Source organism: Echiichthys vipera (assembly GCF_963691815.1).
Source record: "Echiichthys vipera genome assembly, chromosome: 4".
In the NCBI taxonomy this organism is placed as follows: domain Eukaryota; kingdom Metazoa; phylum Chordata; class Actinopteri; order Perciformes; family Trachinidae; genus Echiichthys; species Echiichthys vipera.
The window spans coordinates 31415991-31435908 of NC_139829.1; the positions used below are offsets into that span (position 1 = coordinate 31415991).

A 19918-nucleotide genomic window follows, 5' to 3' on the forward strand; every position below is an offset into this window, starting at 1 on the left:
TTAGGGTTAGGGTTAGGGTTAGGGTTAGGGCTGGGGTTAGGGTTAGGGTTAGGGTTAGGGTTAGGGTTAGGGTTAGGGTTAGGGTTAGGGCTGGGGTTAGGGCTAGGGTTAGGGTTAGGGTTGGGGTTAGGGCTGGGGTTAGGGTTAGGGCTGGGGTTAGGGTTAGGGTTGGGGTTAGGGTTGGGGTTAGGGCTGGGGTTAGGGTTAGGGTTGGGGTTAGGGTTAGGGTTAGGGCTGGGGTTAGGGTTAGGGTTGGGGTTAGGGTTAGGGTTAGGGCTGGGGTTAGGGCTGGGGTTAGGGTTAGGGTTGGGGTTAGGGTTAGGGTTAGGGTTGGGGTTAGGGTTAGGGTTAGGGTTAGGGTTGGGGTTAGGGTTGGGGTTAGGGCTGGGGTTAGGGTTAGGGTTGGGGTTAGGGTTGGGGTTAGGGTTGGGGTTAGGGCTGGGGTTAGGGTTAGGGTTGGGGTTAGGGTTGGGGTTAGGGTTGGGGTTAGGGCTGGGGTTAGGGTTAGGGTTGGGGTTAGGGTTAGGGCTGGGGTTAGGGCTGGGGTTAGGGTTAGGGTTGGGGTTAGGGCTGGGGTTAGGGTTAGGGTTAGGGTTAGGGTTAGGGCTGGGGTTAGGGGTTAGGGTTAGGGTTGGGGTTAGGGTTAGGGTTAGGGTTAGGGCTGGGGTTAGGGTTAGGGTTGGGGTTAGGGTTAGGGTTGGGGTTAGGGTTAGGGTTGGGGTTAGGGCTGGGGTTAGGGTTAGGGTTGGGGTTAGGGTTAGGGCTGGGGTTAGGGTTAGGGTTGGGGTTAGGGTTAGGGTTGGGGTTAGGGTTAGGGTTAGGGCTGGGGTTAGGGTTAGGGTTGGGGTTAGGGTTAGGGTTAGGGCTGGGGTTAGGGCTGGGGTTAGGGCTGGGGTTAGGGTTGGGGTTAGGGTTAGGGTTGGGGTTAGGGTTAGGGTTAGGGTTGGGGTTAGGGCTGGGGTTAGGGTTAGGGTTGGGGTTAGGGTTAGGGCTGGGGTTAGGGTTAGGGTTGGGGTTAGGGTTAGGGTTAGGGCTGGGGTTAGGGTTAGGGTTGGGGTTAGGGTTAGGGTTAGGGTTAGGGCTGGGGTTAGGGCTGGGGTTAGGGTTAGGGTTGGGGTTAGGGCTGGGGTTAGGGTTAGGGCTGGGGTTAGGGTTAGGGTTGGGGTTAGGGTTGGGGTTAGGGCTGGGGTTAGGGTTAGGGTTGGGGTTAGGGTTAGGGTTAGGGCTGGGGTTAGGGTTAGGGTTGGGGTTAGGGTTAGGGTTGGGGTTAGGGTTAGGGTTAGGGTTAGGGCTGGGGTTAGGGCTAGGGTTAGGGTTAGGGTTGGGGTTAGGGCTGGGGTTAGGGTTAGGGCTGGGGTTAGGGTTAGGGTTGGGGTTAGGGTTGGGGTTAGGGCTGGGGTTAGGGTTAGGGTTGGGGTTAGGGTTAGGGTTAGGGCTGGGGTTAGGGTTAGGGTTGGGGTTAGGGTTAGGGTTAGGGCTGGGGTTAGGGCTGGGGTTAGGGTTAGGGTTAGGGTTAGGGTTGGGGTTAGGGTTGGGGTTAGGGCTGGGGTTAGGGTTAGGGTTGGGGTTAGGGTTGGGGTTAGGGTTGGGGTTAGGGCTGGGGTTAGGGTTAGGGTTGGGGTTAGGGTTGGGGTTAGGGTTGGGGTTAGGGCTGGGGTTAGGGTTAGGGTTGGGGTTAGGGTTAGGGTTAGGGCTGGGGTTAGGGCTGGGGTTAGGGTTAGGGTTGGGGTTAGGGCTGGGGTTAGGGTTAGGGTTGGGGTTAGGGTTAGGGTGCTAACTAGATGCTGCTCAGACGTGATGTAACACCCTTTCAAAATAAGACTTCCTGGTCCGAATTGTCATTTGACCTCTTTCTTATGGATGAAAAACACATCTCAGGGCGCCCTCCCACTGTTCCTCCGTACCGTGCCCCGTGCTTTAGGGTCCTTGTCCCCCCCTCCAGGCCCGTTTGTACTCACTCTACCTGGGCCTCGGAGAATGCTTCTTGCTGCCTATACGTCATCACGCCGTAACACGTCACACGCATTGATGACGTCATGGCGATGCGTGGCTTTGTTTCCAGATCTTTCCGTAGACCTCAGAGTTTTTGTGCGTCTTGTCGACTGTTTTTGAATCTTTTCATCGACCAAATCTGCAGTAAACACTCCACCTCCGCATCACACCAACGTGAACCTTTCACCGCCATTGTTTTAAATGTCCGCGCATGGTCCCTCCTTCTTTATTCTACGTCCCAACAGGCGCACAGGAAATGACCTCAGAACCGCCGTAGGCCTCGTGCTCGTACACGTGCGCACGCTCGTGCCTGTACATGTGCAAACGTGCTTTACAAAAGCCCACCTCTCCCAAACGGGCCGTGGAAGGCAACCGTACCGCTCCTAGACGCGGTACGGTTGCACTCACACTGGTCAAAGGAACCAGACTTTACCCTCAACACCTATTAGGGCACGGTACGGAGGCACAGTGGGAGTGCGCCCTGATAGAACCTGTGTAACCCAGTTCCACTCTCTAACACGGACACACAGAAACACTCTGGATCAGATCGAGCCCTTCTCCTCACGTCCAGCGTGTTGGAGGGGGTTTTCAGCTGCAGCAGGGCGTCCAGAGGAAACGCAGGAGGTCGCCGAGACCTCTTGCTTCCTTTAACCCCTTCCTTCATCACTGTATACCCAGACCCCCCCCCCCCCCCCCCTCACACACACACACACACACACACACACACACACACACACACACACACACACACACTGGTCCAGGTGTGGCCAAGGAGATTGGACCCTCTCCTCCGCCCCTGATATATAGTTTCCTTCAGTCGGACAGTAACTCTGTCAGCTCGCTGTCAGATGGATGTGTTTCTGGGCCCACGAGCAGCTGCGGCCGCAAAATTACTGACGGCCGTGTCCTTCAGTTTGCAGACAATATTGGGGTGTGTGTGTGTGTGTGTGTGTGTGTTTGGGGGGGGGGGGTTATCTGAAAACACACCCATCCCCCACGGCAGAGCAGACTGGAAGGAGTGTGTGGATGCGTCAAAGGAGAGGGGGGTCGGTAGAGGTGAGAGGGTTGAAGAGGTCTCAGACGATGCTCGTAAATACACGTGTGACACGGCAATCACACACACACGCACACACACACACACACACGCACACACGCACACACACACACACACACACACACACACTGTCTTCATGGTTTCTCATGAGCAGCGTCGACGTGTTCATGTCCATGGGATCATTTCCTCAGACTGTTGCGTTGTTTTATTTAATTATTTCATTTTATTGGTCGTTTAAACAACAAATACAGCGCACAAATAATCACACACAACAAATATGAATTAAACATCAATCCATTCATTTATTTGTCACATAAAATTATAATTATTACAATTATAGACAATTTAATCCTTTCAATTCCTTTAATTCATGCATTAAAACAGCAATAATAATAGATATATATGTGTAAAGTATGTTGCTAGGTTACCATACATACGCGGCCGCAAAACAGATGCAAAACCACCACAAAAAGATGCAAAATGACTAAAAATAGATGTAAAACCACCACAAAAAGATGCAAAATGACTAAAAATAGATGCAAAACCACCACAAAAAGATGGAAAATAACTAAAAACAGATGCAAAATGACTAAAAAAAGATGCAAAACCACCACAAAAAGATGCAAAATGACTGAAAATAGATGCAAAATGACTTAAAATAGATGCAAAACCACCACAAAAAGATGGAAAATGACTAAAAATAGATGCAAAACCACCACAAAAAGATGCAAAATGACTAAAAAAAGATGCAAAACCAGCACAAAAAGATGCAAAATGACTAAAAATAGATGCAAAACCAGCACAAAAAGATGCAAAATAACTAAAAACAGATGCAAAATGACTAAAAAAAGATGCAAAACCACCACAAAAAGATGCAAAATGACTGAAAATAGATGCAAAATGACTTAAAATAGATGCAAAATTACTAAAAATAGATGCAAAATGACTTAAAATAGATGCAAAATGACTAAAAATAGATGCAAAATGACTGAAAATAGATGCAAAATGACTAAAAACAGATGCAAAAGGACTAAAAATAGATGCAAAAGGACTTAAAATGATGCAAAATGAATAAAAATAGATGCAAAATGATTAAAAAAAGATGCAAAACCACCACAAAAAGATGGAAAATGACTAAAAATAGATGCAAAACCACCACAAAAAGATGCAAAATGACTAAAAATAGATGCAAAATCATCACAAAAAGATGCAAAATGACTAAAAATAGATGCAAAATCATCACAAATAGATGCAAAATGACTAAAAATAGATGCAAAATGACTAAAAATAGATGCAAAAGGACTAAAAATAGATGCAAAAGGACTAAAAACAGATTCAAAATGACTTAAAATAGATGCAAAATGACTAAAAATAGATGCAAAATGACTGAAAATAGATGCAAAATGACTAAAAACAGATGCAAAAGGACTAAAAATAGATGCAAAAGGACTTAAAATGATGCAAAATGAATAAAAATAGATGCAAAACCACCACAAAAAGATGCAAAATGATTAAAAAAAGATGCAAAACCACCACAAAAAGATGGAAAATGACTAAAAATAGATGCAAAACCACCACAAAAAGATGCAAAATGACTAAAAATAGATGCAAAATCATCACAAAAAGATGCAAAATGACTTAAAATAGATGCAAAATCATCACAAAAAGATGCAAAATGACTGAAAATAGATGCAAAATCATCACAAAAAGATGTAAAATGACTTAAAATAGATGCAAAAGGACTAAAAATAGTTGCAAAATGACTAAAAATAGATGCAAAATGACAAAAAATAGATGCAAAATGACTGAAAATAGATGCAAAATGACTAAAAATAGATGCAAAAGGACTAAAAATAGATGCAAAAGGACTAAAAACAGATTCAAAATGACTTAAAATAGATGCAAAATGACTAAAAATAGATGCAAAATGACTGAAAATACATGCAAAATGACTAAAAATAGATGCAAAATGACTAAAAATAGATGCAAAAGGACTAAAAATAGATGCAAAAGGACTAAAACAGATGCAAAATGACTTTAAATGATGCAAAATGAATAAAAATAGATGCAAAATGATTAAAAATAGATGCAAAACCACCACAAAAAGATGCAAAATGACTAAAAATACATGCAAAATGACTAAAAACAGATGCAAAATGATTAAAAACAGATGAAAAATGACTTAAAATAGATGCAAAATGACTTAAAACAGATGCAAAATGACTTAAAATAGATGCAAAATGACTAAAAACAGATGCAAAATGACTAAAAACAGATGCAAAACAACTAAAAATAGATGCAAAATGACTTAAAATAGATGCAAAATGACTGAAAAAATATGCAAAATGACTAAAAATAGATTCAAAACCACCACAAAAAGATGCAAAATGACTAAAAATAGATGCAAAATGACTAAAAATAGATACAAAATGACTAAAAATAGATGCAAAACCACCACAAAAAGATGCAAAATGACTAAAAAAAGATGCAAAATTACTAAAAAGAGATGCAAAACCAGCACAAAAAGATGCAAAATGACTAAAAAAGGATGCAAAATGACTAAAAATTGATGCAAAATGACTAAAAATTGATGCAAAACCACCGCAAAAAGATGCAAAATGACTAAAAATAGATGCAAAACCACCACAAAAAGATGCAAAATGACTAAAAATAGATGCAAAAGGACTAAAAACAGATGCAAAACAACTAAAAATAGATGCAAAATGACTAAAAATAGATGCAAAATGACTAAAAATAGATGCAAAATGATTAAAAATAGTTGCAAAATGACTAAAAATAGATGCAAAATGAATAAAAACAGATGCAAAATGACTAAAAACAGATGCAAAATGACTAAAATAGATGCAAAATGACTAAAAACAGATGCAAAATGAATAAAAACAGATGCAAAATGACTAAAAACAGATGCAAAATGACTAAAATACATGCAAAATGACTAAAAATAGATGCAAAATGACTAAAAATAGATGCAAAATGACTAAAAACAGATGCAAAATGACTAAAAACAGATGCAAAATGACTAAAATAGATGCAAAATGACTAAAAACAGATGCAAAACAACTTAAAATAGATGCAAAATGACTTAAAATAGATGCAAAATGACTAAAAACAGATGCAAAACAACTTAAAATAGATGCAAAATGACTTAAAACAGATGCAAAATGACTAAAAACAGATGCAAAATGACTAAAAACAGATGCAAAACAACTTAAAATAGATGCAAAATGACTTAAAATAGATGCAAAATGACTAAAAATAGATGCAAAATGACTAAAAAAAGATGCAAAATTACTAAAAAGAGATGCAAAACCAGCACAAAAAGATGCAAAATGACTAAAAAAGGATGCAAAATGACTAAAAATTGATGCAAAATGACTAAAAATTGATGCAAAACCACCGCAAAAAGATGCAAAATGACTAAAATACATGCAAAATGACTAAAAATAGATGCAAAATGACTAAAAATAGATGCAAAATGACTAAAAACAGATGCAAAATGACTAAAAACAGATGCAAAATGACTAAAATAGATGCAAAATGACTAAAAACAGATGCAAAACAACTTAAAATAGATGCAAAATGACTTAAAATAGATGCAAAATGACTAAAAACAGATGCAAAACAACTTAAAATAGATGCAAAATGACTTAAAACAGATGCAAAATGACTAAAAACAGATGCAAAATGACTAAAAAAAGATGCAAAATTACTAAAAAGAGATGCAAAACCAGCACAAAAAGATGCAAAATGACTAAAAAAGGATGCAAAATGACTAAAAATAGATGCAAAAGGACTAAAAACAGATGCAAAACAACTAAAAATAGATGCAAAATGACTAAAAATAGATGCAAAATGACTAAAAATAGATGCAAAATGATTAAAAATAGTTGCAAAATGACTTAAAATAGATGCAAAATGACTAAAAATACATGCAAAATGACTAAAAATAGATGCAAAATGACTAAAAATAGATGCAAAATGAATAAAAACAGATGCAAAATGACTAAAAACAGATGCAAAATGACTAAAATAGATGCAAAATGACTAAAAACAGATGCAAAATGAATAAAAACAGATGCAAAATGACTAAAAACAGATGCAAAATGACTAAAATACATGCAAAATGACTAAAAATAGATGCAAAATCACTAAAAATAGATGCAAAATGACTAAAAACAGATGCAAAATGACTAAAAACAGATGCAAAATGACTAAAATAGATGCAAAATGACTAAAAACAGATGCAAAACAACTTAAAATAGATGCAAAATGACTTAAAATAGATGCAAAATGACTAAAAATAGATGCAAAATGACTAAAAAAAGATGCAAAATGACTTAAAAATAGATGCAAAATGACTTAAAATAGATGCAAAATGATTAAAAATAGATGCAAAATGAATAAAAATAGATGCAAAACCAGCACAAAAAGATGCAAAATGACTAAAAATAGATGCAAAATGACTAAAAATAGATGCAAAACCACCACAAAAAGATGCAAAATGACTAAAAAAAGATGCAAAATTACTAAAAAGAGATGCAAAACCAGCACAAAAAGATGCAAAATGACTAAAAAAGGATGCAAAATGACTAAAAATTGATGCAAAATGACTAAAAATTGATGCAAAACCACCGCAAAAAGATGCAAAATGACTAAAAATAGATGCAAAACCACCACAAAAAGATGCAAAATGACTAAAAATAGATGCAAAAGGACTAAAAACAGATGCAAAACAACTAAAAATAGATGCAAAATGACTAAAAATAGATGCAAAATGACTAAAAATAGATGCAAAATGATTAAAAATAGTTGCAAAATGACTTAAAATAGATGCAAAATGACTAAAAACAGATGCAAAATGACTAAAAATAGATGCAAAATGACTAAAAATAGATGCAAAATGAATAAAAACAGATGCAAAATGACTAAAAACAGATGCAAAATGACTAAAATAGATGCAAAATGACTAAAAACAGATGCAAAATGAATAAAAACAGATGCAAAATGACTAAAAACAGATGCAAAATGACTAAAATACATGCAAAATGACTAAAAATAGATGCAAAATCACTAAAAATAGATGCAAAATGACTAAAAACAGATGCAAAATGACTAAAAACAGATGCAAAATGACTAAAATAGATGCAAAATGACTAAAAACAGATGCAAAACAACTTAAAATAGATGCAAAATGACTTAAAATAGATGCAAAATGACTAAAAATAGATGCAAAATGACTAAAAAAAGATGCAAAATGACTTAAAAATAGATGCAAAATGACTTAAAATAGATGCAAAATGATTAAAAATAGATGCAAAATGAATAAAAATAGATGCAAAACCAGCACAAAAAGATGCAAAATGACTTTTTAAATCTCTTTAATGTGTTTCTGGATTCCTTCATCCTCTCTGCACTTTATTAAAGTTCTTCCTCACACATCGGTCGGTCGATCAGCTCTGTTGCCCTCTTTTCTCCGTCGGTTCTCCAAATCAGAGTCAGAGATCCGGGTCGGGTCGAGGGGTACCAGGAGGCGGTCCAGTGTCTGTGATCCACAAGTGGTGTCAGACCTGTGACATGTTTCCATGAGTCATGTGAAAAGCAACAACAGAAATGCAACAGAAACATGTTTAACTCATCAAACACAGACATGGATTTCCTCCTCTCATGCGGTGAAACCTCCGTAGAGTCTGTGCAGACGGAGAGGAATGATCAAGACTCTTCAGAGTGATGATGATCGATCGTGATGTTCAGTGTGTGTGTGAAGACTGTGGTGCTCAACGTCTGCCTGTCTGTGTCTTTGTCTCCCTGTGCATCTGCCGCTCCGCGTGTCTCCGCGTGTCTCCTGGAGGTGGGGGATCAAATGAAGCTGCTCCATAACTGCTGGTCTGAGCTCCTGGTCCTGGATCACATCTTCAGACAAGTGCAGCACGGACAGGACGACAGCATCCTGTTGGTGACCGGCCAGGAGGTAAGGACTCCCTCACACACCCCCCTCCTCAGCACAATGCACACACTCCATTCACCCGCACTGCACCCAGAGCCGTAAACTAACTTCTTACCTGCCCAGGGGGGCCGCGAGGTCAAAGACGCCACCGGCCGAGTGTTTTTTTTACCGGTAAAAACTTTCCTTGCATAAACATCTGTTTCCGTCCTTTTCATTGAGAGAACATTATTATAAATAAATACACGCTTAGGAAAGAGGCCAAAGTATTACTTATTTTGGTCAATGTACTAAATCTGCTTTTTATTTATTTATTTTTAAATAAATGAATCTACTTTTTTATTTCAAATTAATTTAGTCAATGTACTAAATCTACTTTTTATTTATTTAAATCTGCTTTTTATTTATTTTTAAATTAATTTAGTCAATGTACTAAATCTACTTTTTATTTATTTATTTTAAATGAATTTAATCAATGTACTAAAACTGCTTTTTATTTATAAATTAATTTAGTAAATTTACTAAATCTGCTTTTTATTTATTTATTTAAATCTGCTTTTTATTTATTTTTAAATTAATTTAGTAAATTTACTAAATCTGCTTTTTATTTATTTATTTAAATCTGCTTTTTATTTATTTTTAAATTAATTTAGTCAATGTACTAAATCTACTTTTTATTTATTTATTTTAAATGAATTTAATCAATATACTAAATCTGCTTTTTATTTATAAATTAATTTAGTAAATTTACTAAATCTGCTTTTTATTTATTTTTAAATTAATTTAGTCAATTTACAAAATCTACTTTTTATTTATTTATTTTAAATGAATTTAATCAATGTACTAAAAATGCTTTTTATTTATAAATTAATTTAGTAAATTTACTAAATCTGCTTTTTATTTATTTATTTAAATCTGCTTTTTATTTATTTTTAAATTAATTTAGTAAATTTACTAAATCTGCTTTTTATTTATTTATTTAAATCTGCTTTTTATTTATTTTTAAATTAATTTAGTCAATGTACTAAATCTACTTTTTATTTATTTATTTTAAATGAATTGAATCAATGTACTAAATCTGCTTTTTATTTATAAATTAATTTAGTAAATTTACTAAATCTGCTTTTTATTTATTTTTAAATAAATAAAACTACTTTTTATTTTTTGTTAAATTAATTAAGTCACGGTACTAAATCTACTTTTTCCATCCATATATAATAATAATATAATAATAATAATAATAATATAATAATATAATAATATATTACGCTAACGTATGCAACCGTCATAATTCATAATTTTTTGCTACTACAACGTTTTGCTGTATCAGCAAATATTGATTATTATTATTTACCCGCCTCGTGGCGCCGAGCCTCCAAACTTAAGTCACCAGGGAATATTTTAGTCCCATTTGGCGAGTGGAGGCTCGTTTACAGCTCCGCCTGCACCTCAGACAAACTGGGCCTAAAGTCCGGCCCCTCCGTGAGTCCGGACTGTGGATCCAACTGCGTTTGCTCGATCCATCAAACTGTAAAGACATAAATGGAGTCTTAAAGGTTAAACAACAATGCAGGTATCTTTATACTGAATAGTCCATGTTTTGCACTAAAACTCATAATATTTCTCAATATCTGAGTTGATTTAAAGCCCAAACTCTCTGAAAGCCTCTGAAATGGATGAAAGTGACATTAGTTTAAGAGTTAGGAGCTCAGACGTTGTGACACACTGTTATATTATTACTACAGAACCCTCGAATGCGTTAAAACCATTCACCAAATGAATAACACGCTAATATCTTAACCCTCCTGTTACCCTCAAATTTGAATAACACCATTTATCATTGCGGCAATTTGACCGCAATAATTTAAAGATCCAGGAAAAGATCGTAATCATGGCTGTTACTCAAGTTTTAATGTCGGGGACTCCGCGTGTGTTTGTTGACGACCTAAATAGCATTCATTCATCTTCAGCCTCTTGTCCCTGTCGGGGTCGCTGGGTTGCGCGGGGGGGTGGGGGTGGGGGGTGTCCCAGCTGACATCAGGCGTGAGGCGGGATCCACCCTGGACAGGACGCCAGTCTATCACACATAGGGCGCACTCCCACTGTTCCTCCGTGCCGTGCCCCGTGCTTTAGGGTCCTTGTCCCCCCCTCCAGGCCCGTTTGTACTCACACTACCTGGGCCTCGGAGAATGCTTCTTGCTGCCTATACGTCATCACGCCGTAACACGTCACACGCATTGATGACGTCATGGCGATGCGCCCTTAGATGAAGCAAAAAAAGTGTCAACCGTGTTTTTACAGATGTGAAACATTGAACGGGGTCAAACTGCCCCCAAGGTGAACAGGAAGGTGAAGTCATTTCAAATGTTATCACAACTTTTTTCACACCCCTGACTTACACGTAAACTTTCCCCCATCAATTACTATTTTATGTTGACCACTTACGTACCTACCTCACTCAAAGGTTGAATCTGGAGAATGAGCAGAACAGCGCCATCTAGCGTCTCAAGATGTATGTGACGTTGGGGGGAGGGGCGTACGTCCATCTGGCTGACGTTTACCTCCGAGGAGAAGTGAGGGACAGAGGCTAGCTGTCACTCAAGAGGCCACGCCCCTAATTATTCATAAACTTTAACCTCCAATCAAATAAAAACTAGCCCCTCCCCCTTAGTGTTGTCATGGAGATCTGAGCTAAACACACAGACTAGAATGTTCTTTTGTCCTTAAACAGGTTTAATGATGCTGTGTAAACGGCCTGTTTAACATGGGGCTCAATGAGAAACTGCTCTGTTATTAAACCTGCCCCTAGTGGACACTCAGAGAACTGACGGTGGACTTACCTTAACACACTGCATCCTCTACGCTTCAACTGACATTGAGTAATAACCTTAGGCCCCGTTTACATGACAACGCTCGCGGTTGAAATGCCTTTCGTTTAGACAACGATGGCGTTTTCGGGCCTTAAAACAGCTGTGTTTGCGTGTAAAGGTAAAAACACTAAAGTGAGCTCTGATCTGCTCCGGCGTTGTGTTTGCGTGTAAAGGTAGAAACACTAAAGTGAGCTCTGATCTGCTCTGGCGTTGTGTTTGCGTGTAAAGGTAAAAACACTAAAGTGAGCTCTGATCTGCTCCTGCGTTGTGTTTGCGTGTAAAGGTAAAAACACTAAAGTGAGCTCTGATCTGCTCTGGCGTTGTGTTTGCGTGTAAAGGTAAAAACTCTAAAGTGAGCTCTGATCTGCTCCAGCGTTGTGTTTGCGTGTAAAGGTAAAAACACTAAAGTGAGCTCTGATCTGCTCCAGCGTTGTGTTTGCGTGTAAAGGTAGAAACACTAAAGTGAGCTCTGATCTGCTCCAGCGTTGTGTTTGCGTGTAAAGGTAAAAACACTAAAGTGAGCTCTGATCTGCTCCAGCGTTGTGTTTGCGTGTAAAGGTAAAAGGCTGGCTCACGTGGCGTGCGTGTTTCCGTAACATCCGTGTGCAGAGTTCAGGTAAACAACAACAAACACGTGGGACTGTTTCCATCAGTGGGACGTTCAAGTGTCCTGAGTGGAGCCGAGACTGTGGGAGGCTGCAGACCGTGCTGCAGATCCCCGTCACGCTGTACGGCGTCCTGCTTCTCCGCTGTTAGGGAGAGAAGGAGAAGGACGTTTCCCAGCATGCACCAGCTCTGGGTGCTGTTGTGTGGCAGTGCCTCACAGCTCCACCGACACACCTGACGTGCACACTACATCCAATTTACACACTTTTGCGTCACCGCAACGCCACTTTCTAGATCGTCCTCATCTAAACGGGGCCTGGCTGGAGTTTGGAGATTGAATCGTAAAGTGCTTCTGAAAATAAGAGACTTTGAAAATAACCAAACACATATTTTCAGGTGGAGCTGTCGTTCATTCTGACCCAATCCGAGGCGACTCTGTCGAGTCTGGTCCAGAGGGGCCAGGAGCTGGCGGCGAGGCTGCGGGCGCTGCAGCTGGACCGCAGGGAGATCGCCTGTCTGAAGTTCCTGCTCCTGTTCAACCCCAGTGAGTCAGCGTTCATGGTCACGTGTCAGCGCGGAGATGAGTGTACGCGTGGTGTTGATCATCATCTGTCAGAAATGTGATATTGTGATATTTACCTTAAGCTGATTCCAGGTTTGTCCGGTTAAAACACTTTAAAAGGAGGAAATTCACATTTTTATATACAGTATAAAGTAAGTATTAACCCTCCTGTTCTCCTAAGGGTCAATTTGACCCCATTTAATGTCTAACATCTCTAAATAACGACGTCTTTTTGTGTTTTTTTGCTTTATATTTATGACTTTTCCTCATTTTATGGGGACGACTCATAAAAAACCTAAAATTATCATGATTATATATATTTTTTATTGTTCTTATCGTACATGTACTTGTGGCATCGGTGTTCCTTTGGGTCAGTTTGATCATCTGGATGATTTAATCATTATTATTATTGTTTATTTTACAATTCAAATATTATATGAGGTCAAATTCATGCTGCTGTCCTTGATAACGGACGTTACTTTCATTCCAGATGTTACAAATAACACAAAATAGCACTTAAAATAACAGAGTTACTTTAAAACACACACACAGAAATCCCTCCATGCAGTTTAACATCAGTGATATTTTTCATTCTGTTAAATAAAAACATAAAGTACCCGACTTAACCTGAGTCACACATTGATTATGATCATTTTCCAGATGTTTAACGGTCAAATTGAGCCCAAGAATAAATGGTGTTTGTGTAATTTGAGGGCAACAGGAGGGTGAAGACCCTTAAATGATCATGTTTCAGCACAGGACGGGTGGATTAAGATGATTATATTATATAATATATACATATTTACGCTGCACATTAAATATTTCCTTCACTATATCAACTTATGCATTAAACACTCAGGGAAATAGATAAATTAATTCCACTATCTTCCTTTTTATGGTGCTTTACGAGTTCGATTCAACGTTTTAAAACCATTTATTGTCATTTTATTTTGAAGGGTCGACCGAAGTTAGGGAAATTTGAGGGCCACAGGACGGTTCAGAGGGACCGATCCTCGACTGACCTCCGTTAAAAATAACCGTGCTCTTGAACTTGGCGTGCGGTTTGCAGACCATTCGTCTCCAGGAGAACGGCTGCACCGCGGCGCCATACTGATGCAGTGCTTTGGCGGAATGCGTTCAGCAACACCAACACTTTAATGATAAAATGCCACAATGGAAGATTATCCGCAATGCCTATTTTCCCCGTACGCGTACAAGTGTTTTCCAAACTGGCCTTTTTCCCTCCAATAAATTCACTTAATTAAATTTCCAGGGTTGACAAAAGCCAACATTAACAAAGACATGCTCCGCCATTGTCCACTAATGGCATTCAAAAGAAACCGTAATGGATGGGTCTATCACTCGATGGGTCCGACATTCATGCGGCGGCGTGTGCAGATGGAGAGAGCGTAGATGTCGGATTCCCAGAAGTGTTTGCTGTTTAGTCCCGGCGAGCGCGGAACAAAGAGCTTTAGAACGCGGAGAGCACTTGTCACAGACAGAAAATATTTGCTGCCTTTGGCTGCGGCTTCTTCGCTCTCGCTCGCCTCCGGAGTCACGCTCGTCAGGGTAATTTAATTGCCCTTAAGCAGTTTGAAAAGATGATTCAGAACATTGATTCAAAACATTTAATTACTGCGTGAATGGATTCTCGGAGATAGGCTCAGCTGATGCTGAATGCCCGTCCACCGGAAGACTCGGCTATTGTCACCTAGCTACACACACACATACACACACACGCGAACACACACACACGTGCGCGCGCGAACACACGCGCACACACATTAATGCGAACACACGCGCGCACACATATATGCGAACACACGCGCACACACACACACACACACACACACATGCGAACACACGCGCACACACACACATGCAAACACACGCGCACACACACACACACACACATGCAAACACGCGCGCACACACACACATGCAAACACACGCGCGCACACACACACACACACACACATGCAAACACGCGCGCACACACACACATGCAAACACACGCGCACACACATATGCGAACACACGTGAACACACGCGCACACACACACATGCAAACACACGCGCACACACACACACACGTGAACACACGCGCACACACATATGCGACCACCTTATTTCATACTTAAGTATAGACACAGCGCACAAAACCCCAGTAGCTGCGGTTTATAACATAAATGGATGCTTCTCGTGCAGCAGGATGTTATAAAACACACTGATGTAAAACTAAAATTAATTATATTTATATTGGATATTTAATTACTTGTAAACAGTCTCTGAATGAAAGCGTTTAAATGTTGTATTCAGTGGCTTTGAGCAGCTTCAATGCAAATATATGAGCCTTCAAAAATCAATTCTGCCAAGAAACGGTGCAGTTTTTATCCAAATACGTCTTTTTTTGCACCTTTTTAAAGAATCTGCAAAAAAAGACTTTCTACAAACGCATCTGAACCCTCCTGTTGCCCTCAAATTTGACTAACACCATTTATTCTTGGGGTCAATTTGACCGTTAAACATGTGTAAAATGATCATAATCCCTGTGTGACTCAAGTGAAGTCGGGTACTTTATGTTTTTATTTAACAGAATGAAAAATATCACTGATGTTAAACTGCATGGAGGGATTTCTGTGTGTGTGTTTTACAGAAAGTCTGTTATTTTAAGTGCTATTTTGTGTTATTTGTAACATCTGGAATGAAAGTAACGTCCGTTATCAAGGACAGCAGCATGAATTTGACCTCATATAATATTTGAAATGTAAAATAAACAATAATAATAATGTTTTAAATCATCCAGATGATCAAACTGACCCAAAGGAACACCGATGAGACAAGTACATGTACGATAAGAACAATAAAAATATATATAATCATGATAATTTTAGGTTTTTTATGAGTCGTCCCCATAAAATGAGGAAAAGTCATAAATATAAAGCAAAAAAACACAAAAAGACGTCGTTATTTAGAGATGTTAAACATTAAATGGGGTCAAATTGACCTTTAGGAGAACAGGAGGGTTAACTCCCTAACACCTTAGGGTTATAGGGAGGGACGGTGATCCGACCATATATGGACAACTTCCTGTTTTAATGGTGAAAAAAAAGGCGTCACGTTGGCGCCATGTCACGATCGCACTGTGCAGTAAAAAGTTTTCACGATGGTTTGATCCGATAAAAACAATTTTGGAGGAGTTTGTTAAAGTGCGACGCGTGAAAACGCCAGAAAATGGCCATAAAATTTAAAATGGCCGACTTCCTGTTGAATTTAGGATATTGCTCCAAGAGGCTTTTTTGTGCATTTGGAAGTTCTAGTTCTAAATCTAGTTTTTGGAAAATGATAAAGTCTCCAAAAAGGCAAATTATTTTGGAAAATAAAAATAAAAATAAACAGAGCAATTTCAATTGAACCTCCGCTGGCCTGACTTTCAGTTGGTAAATGGTAAATTGACATCGCAGGCAGGTACCTTCTCTGTGAAGTTGTCCAGTTTGTAGTCCAGGTGAGGTGTAATGCAGTAGTCTTCGGTTACCAAGGTAACGGTGGCACTGACCTCCTGGCCGGCCAACCACATTGCTGATGGCAGTGGACGTCTACAGACCATCTAGTCTGACCATTCACACCACATTCACACACCCATGTGCAGCCCAGGGTTCAGTGTCTTACCCAAGGACACTTTGACATGTTGACAGAGGAAGCTGGGGATCGAACGGCCGATCTCTCAATTGGAGGACGACCCACTCTACCACTGAGCCACAGAAGTCGTTGCTCGGGTCCTCATGAGAACATTTCAATTTCAGGTCCTGATTAAACAAACAGTACCAGACTGTGCAGCCCAGAGAGACATGTTCCCCTCGCTGAGTCATAATCCATGTTTGTCCTCTGTGCGTTCGTGCAGATGTGAAGCTGCTCGAGGACCAGGCGTTCGTGGAGGGCGTCCAGGAGCAGGTGAACGGGGCTCTGCTGGAGTACACCCTGTCCACCTACCCTCAGTTCCAGGAGAAGTTCAGCCAGCTGGTGGTGCGGCTGCCGGAGCTGCGCTCCCTCAGCACACAGGCCGAGGACTACCTGTGCTACATGCACCTGAGCGGAGAGGTGCCCTGCAACAACCTGCTCATCGAGATGCTGCACGCCAAACGAGCGTGCGTGTGAGGGGTACGCCCCACCTTCACGTGTGGTTTCCCTAGGTGAGACTGTGTGCGTACGGGAGGGAAAGTGTGAAAACATCAAACGAAGATAGACGGGTTCCCACTGGGTCGTCCGCGCGAGGGCGTCTGTTTGAGTTGGACGGGAGGAAATGTTCTCTAGACTTTGGAATTATAAAAGCTCCATCTGTACTCAATGTAGTTTTACGTTTTTCAGTGTTTTCATATCCTGCAGAGCTGCGTTAATATGACCTTTATAGACTGGATTTTCTACCCTGCTCTCAAAAATCTAAACACGACATCCCCAACGAGATTTTCTACGGCCCACGGAGCGGCCCGGCAAACGCCAGGGCTCCGTTCACACTGCAGGTCCCAATGCAACTCTGATTTATTGCTTAAATCTGATTTTTTGTTGTTGTCTACGGATTCTCACGCTCCTGAAGTGACCCGCATGAACAGTCGATCGTTGATGACATCACAACACAACGGTGTTTACGGACGAGAACACGTCAACAGCAACCCGGCACTGTAGGACTTCATGGTTTTAAGTGTCCCCCCCCCCAAATACTAATGAGGTCTAAAGGTTCCCTCTCCCTCCACTGGTCGCCTGCTTCACTGCTGTCCTCCATGTTTGTTCTGATTCTGTTCCTGTGACACACTTCTTTCTTTGCAATCAACTTTATTGTTCATTCATTTACAAAACAGTGCAGCGTGGGTCAGAATGAGGTCAAAGTACCGTATTTTCCGCACTATGAGGCCGACAGTGCGGTGCTCCTTATATATGGACCAATATTGAGCCACAACAGGTCTCCAACTACGGTGAGCAGCCGCCGACTCTAATTCCCCCGTAGAAGAAGTAACGCGCGGTGCATGTTGAGATATACGACTGTGTGAAGCGTGCCGTTTCATTTCCATGTGTGTGTTTGTGTAAAGAGCCCAAAATGGCTCCTGTTAAGAGACACGCTTACGACGCAGAGTTTCAACTCAAGGCCATTAGTCACGCAGTAGAACACGGGAATAGAGCAGCAGCCAGAGAGTTGAACATGAACCAATCAATGGTGCCGAAGTGGAGGAAGCAACAAGACGACCTGCGCCAAGTAAAGAAGACTAAACAGAGTTTAGAGGGAACAGAGCGAGACGGCTGCAGCTGGAGGACAAACTCCAACTCGTAACCCCAGCCCTGACTGACTATGCGCCTTATAGTGCGGAAAATACGGTACATTAAATGTGATAATCTGATCTGATACGTATCTGATTCAGTAGCGCGTGGACTGATTCTGATGGCAAATGTCAGATTCAATGGTTCTTGTTCTGCTCACACTGTCAGAAGAATCAGATACGCGTCACACACGAGGGTAAACATCAGGTCACTGTGAGCTGCGGTGTGAACGGAGCCTCAGACTCCGGCTTGCATGCATGCTGAACACTCACGAAGCAGCAGCCGCTCCCAAATATCACCGTGATGTCACTGTAACACTGTGTCCGATGCTACTTTAGGGATTCTGTTGTGAAACACGGTGCTGGTCGGCTCACGTTGAACCGTCGCACCGCAAATCGAGACGACACGCGTGGAAACGTCTGTTGAACGCTTGCTAGGTGAGCGGACGTGCAACGATCCAACACTTTTTCTAGCTTCTTTCCAAAAATTAACGTCAAATTAGCTATTTTGGATCGAAACGTCCGATGCGACGTTGCGGTTCTGAGCTGACCGACGCTGTTTCTACGTGATTATTAATCTTTATTAGACGGAGACAGGCTTCGGGATGACGAGCCGCGCTCACTGTTTTGCCAACGATGTTAAAAAAAGAGCGAAATATGGAGTTCGATATAATATAGTTTTCTTTTAATCTACGTAGATGTTAATATATTGATATATAGAAGCCAGACATGCTAAGAAACACACACATCCTTCAGTTATTGATCGAACTCTTAAGAAGAAAGAAAGACGCGTAAGAGGAAGGGACACGGACGGAGAGAGGGAGGAAGAACTCCACACAGCGACGCTAGAACAGAGAGACACAGGAAGAGGAGGGGGGGGAGACAATGTGCAAAAGGAGTCTCGGAGTAAAGACGTGAAAGACAAAAGGAAGCATCTGTGCGTTTTCACCGAGGCGCCTGACGGAGACGACGCGGGGAGGAGAAAGACGCATCTGCAACATTTGGTTTGACGTTTTTTTTCTTTCTTCTTTGTTGAAGAGCCTCGAGAAACAATGGCTCCTCCAAAAATGACAGTGCCGCGTTCACACTCGCACTCATCATCACGCCGTGCTGTACGTGGACCCGAGAAGGACCGATCTGAGTGTGTGCTGACACGGATATGTTTGCAGTGAGCACAGCTGGTTTCCAGTGCCCGTAACGAACGTGGTTACGCTCACACTCGCTGTAAATACGGTTAATGCTTCTTTCTTTCTTTTGTATCGTCAACAAATCCTGTTAAAAAAGCCCCAAATCAACGTGTTCATCCACCTCTGACGCTCTCTGACTCTCCTGCGACCCTGCGGCTCTCGCTCTTTTTATATATTTGGTTTTATAGTGAGTATTTACACCGAGGGGCACCCCCCCCCCCCAGTATGTGAGGAATGATCAATGCCATCAAATGCCAATCAAATGTCGAGCCCTCAGTAGTGTGTGTGTGTGTTAGACCCACTCACACGTTTGCTCTCTGGTTCCTGTTGGTGTTCATGTCGACAAGCGGCCGTGACCACGACAGCTACACGTTGTTGT

At 40.9% G+C, this 19918-nt stretch overlaps 1 protein-coding gene across 1 annotated transcript in view; it reads left to right on the plus strand.

Annotated features, from left to right (window-relative positions):
• Positions 1–17201, plus strand: part of nr5a1a (nuclear receptor subfamily 5, group A, member 1a) — a gene marked incomplete at both ends in the record, with an annotated part of 36924 nt that extends 19723 nt beyond the window's left edge. Inside the window, 3 exons of the mRNA XM_083913139.1 lie at positions 8916–9035; positions 12881–13028; positions 16948–17201. Coding sequence (XP_083769265.1) covers positions 8916–9035; positions 12881–13028; positions 16948–17201 — 522 coding nt within the window. The remainder of the gene's footprint in view (positions 1–8915; positions 9036–12880; positions 13029–16947) is intronic.
• Between the last annotated feature and the right edge of the window lie 2717 nt (positions 17202–19918).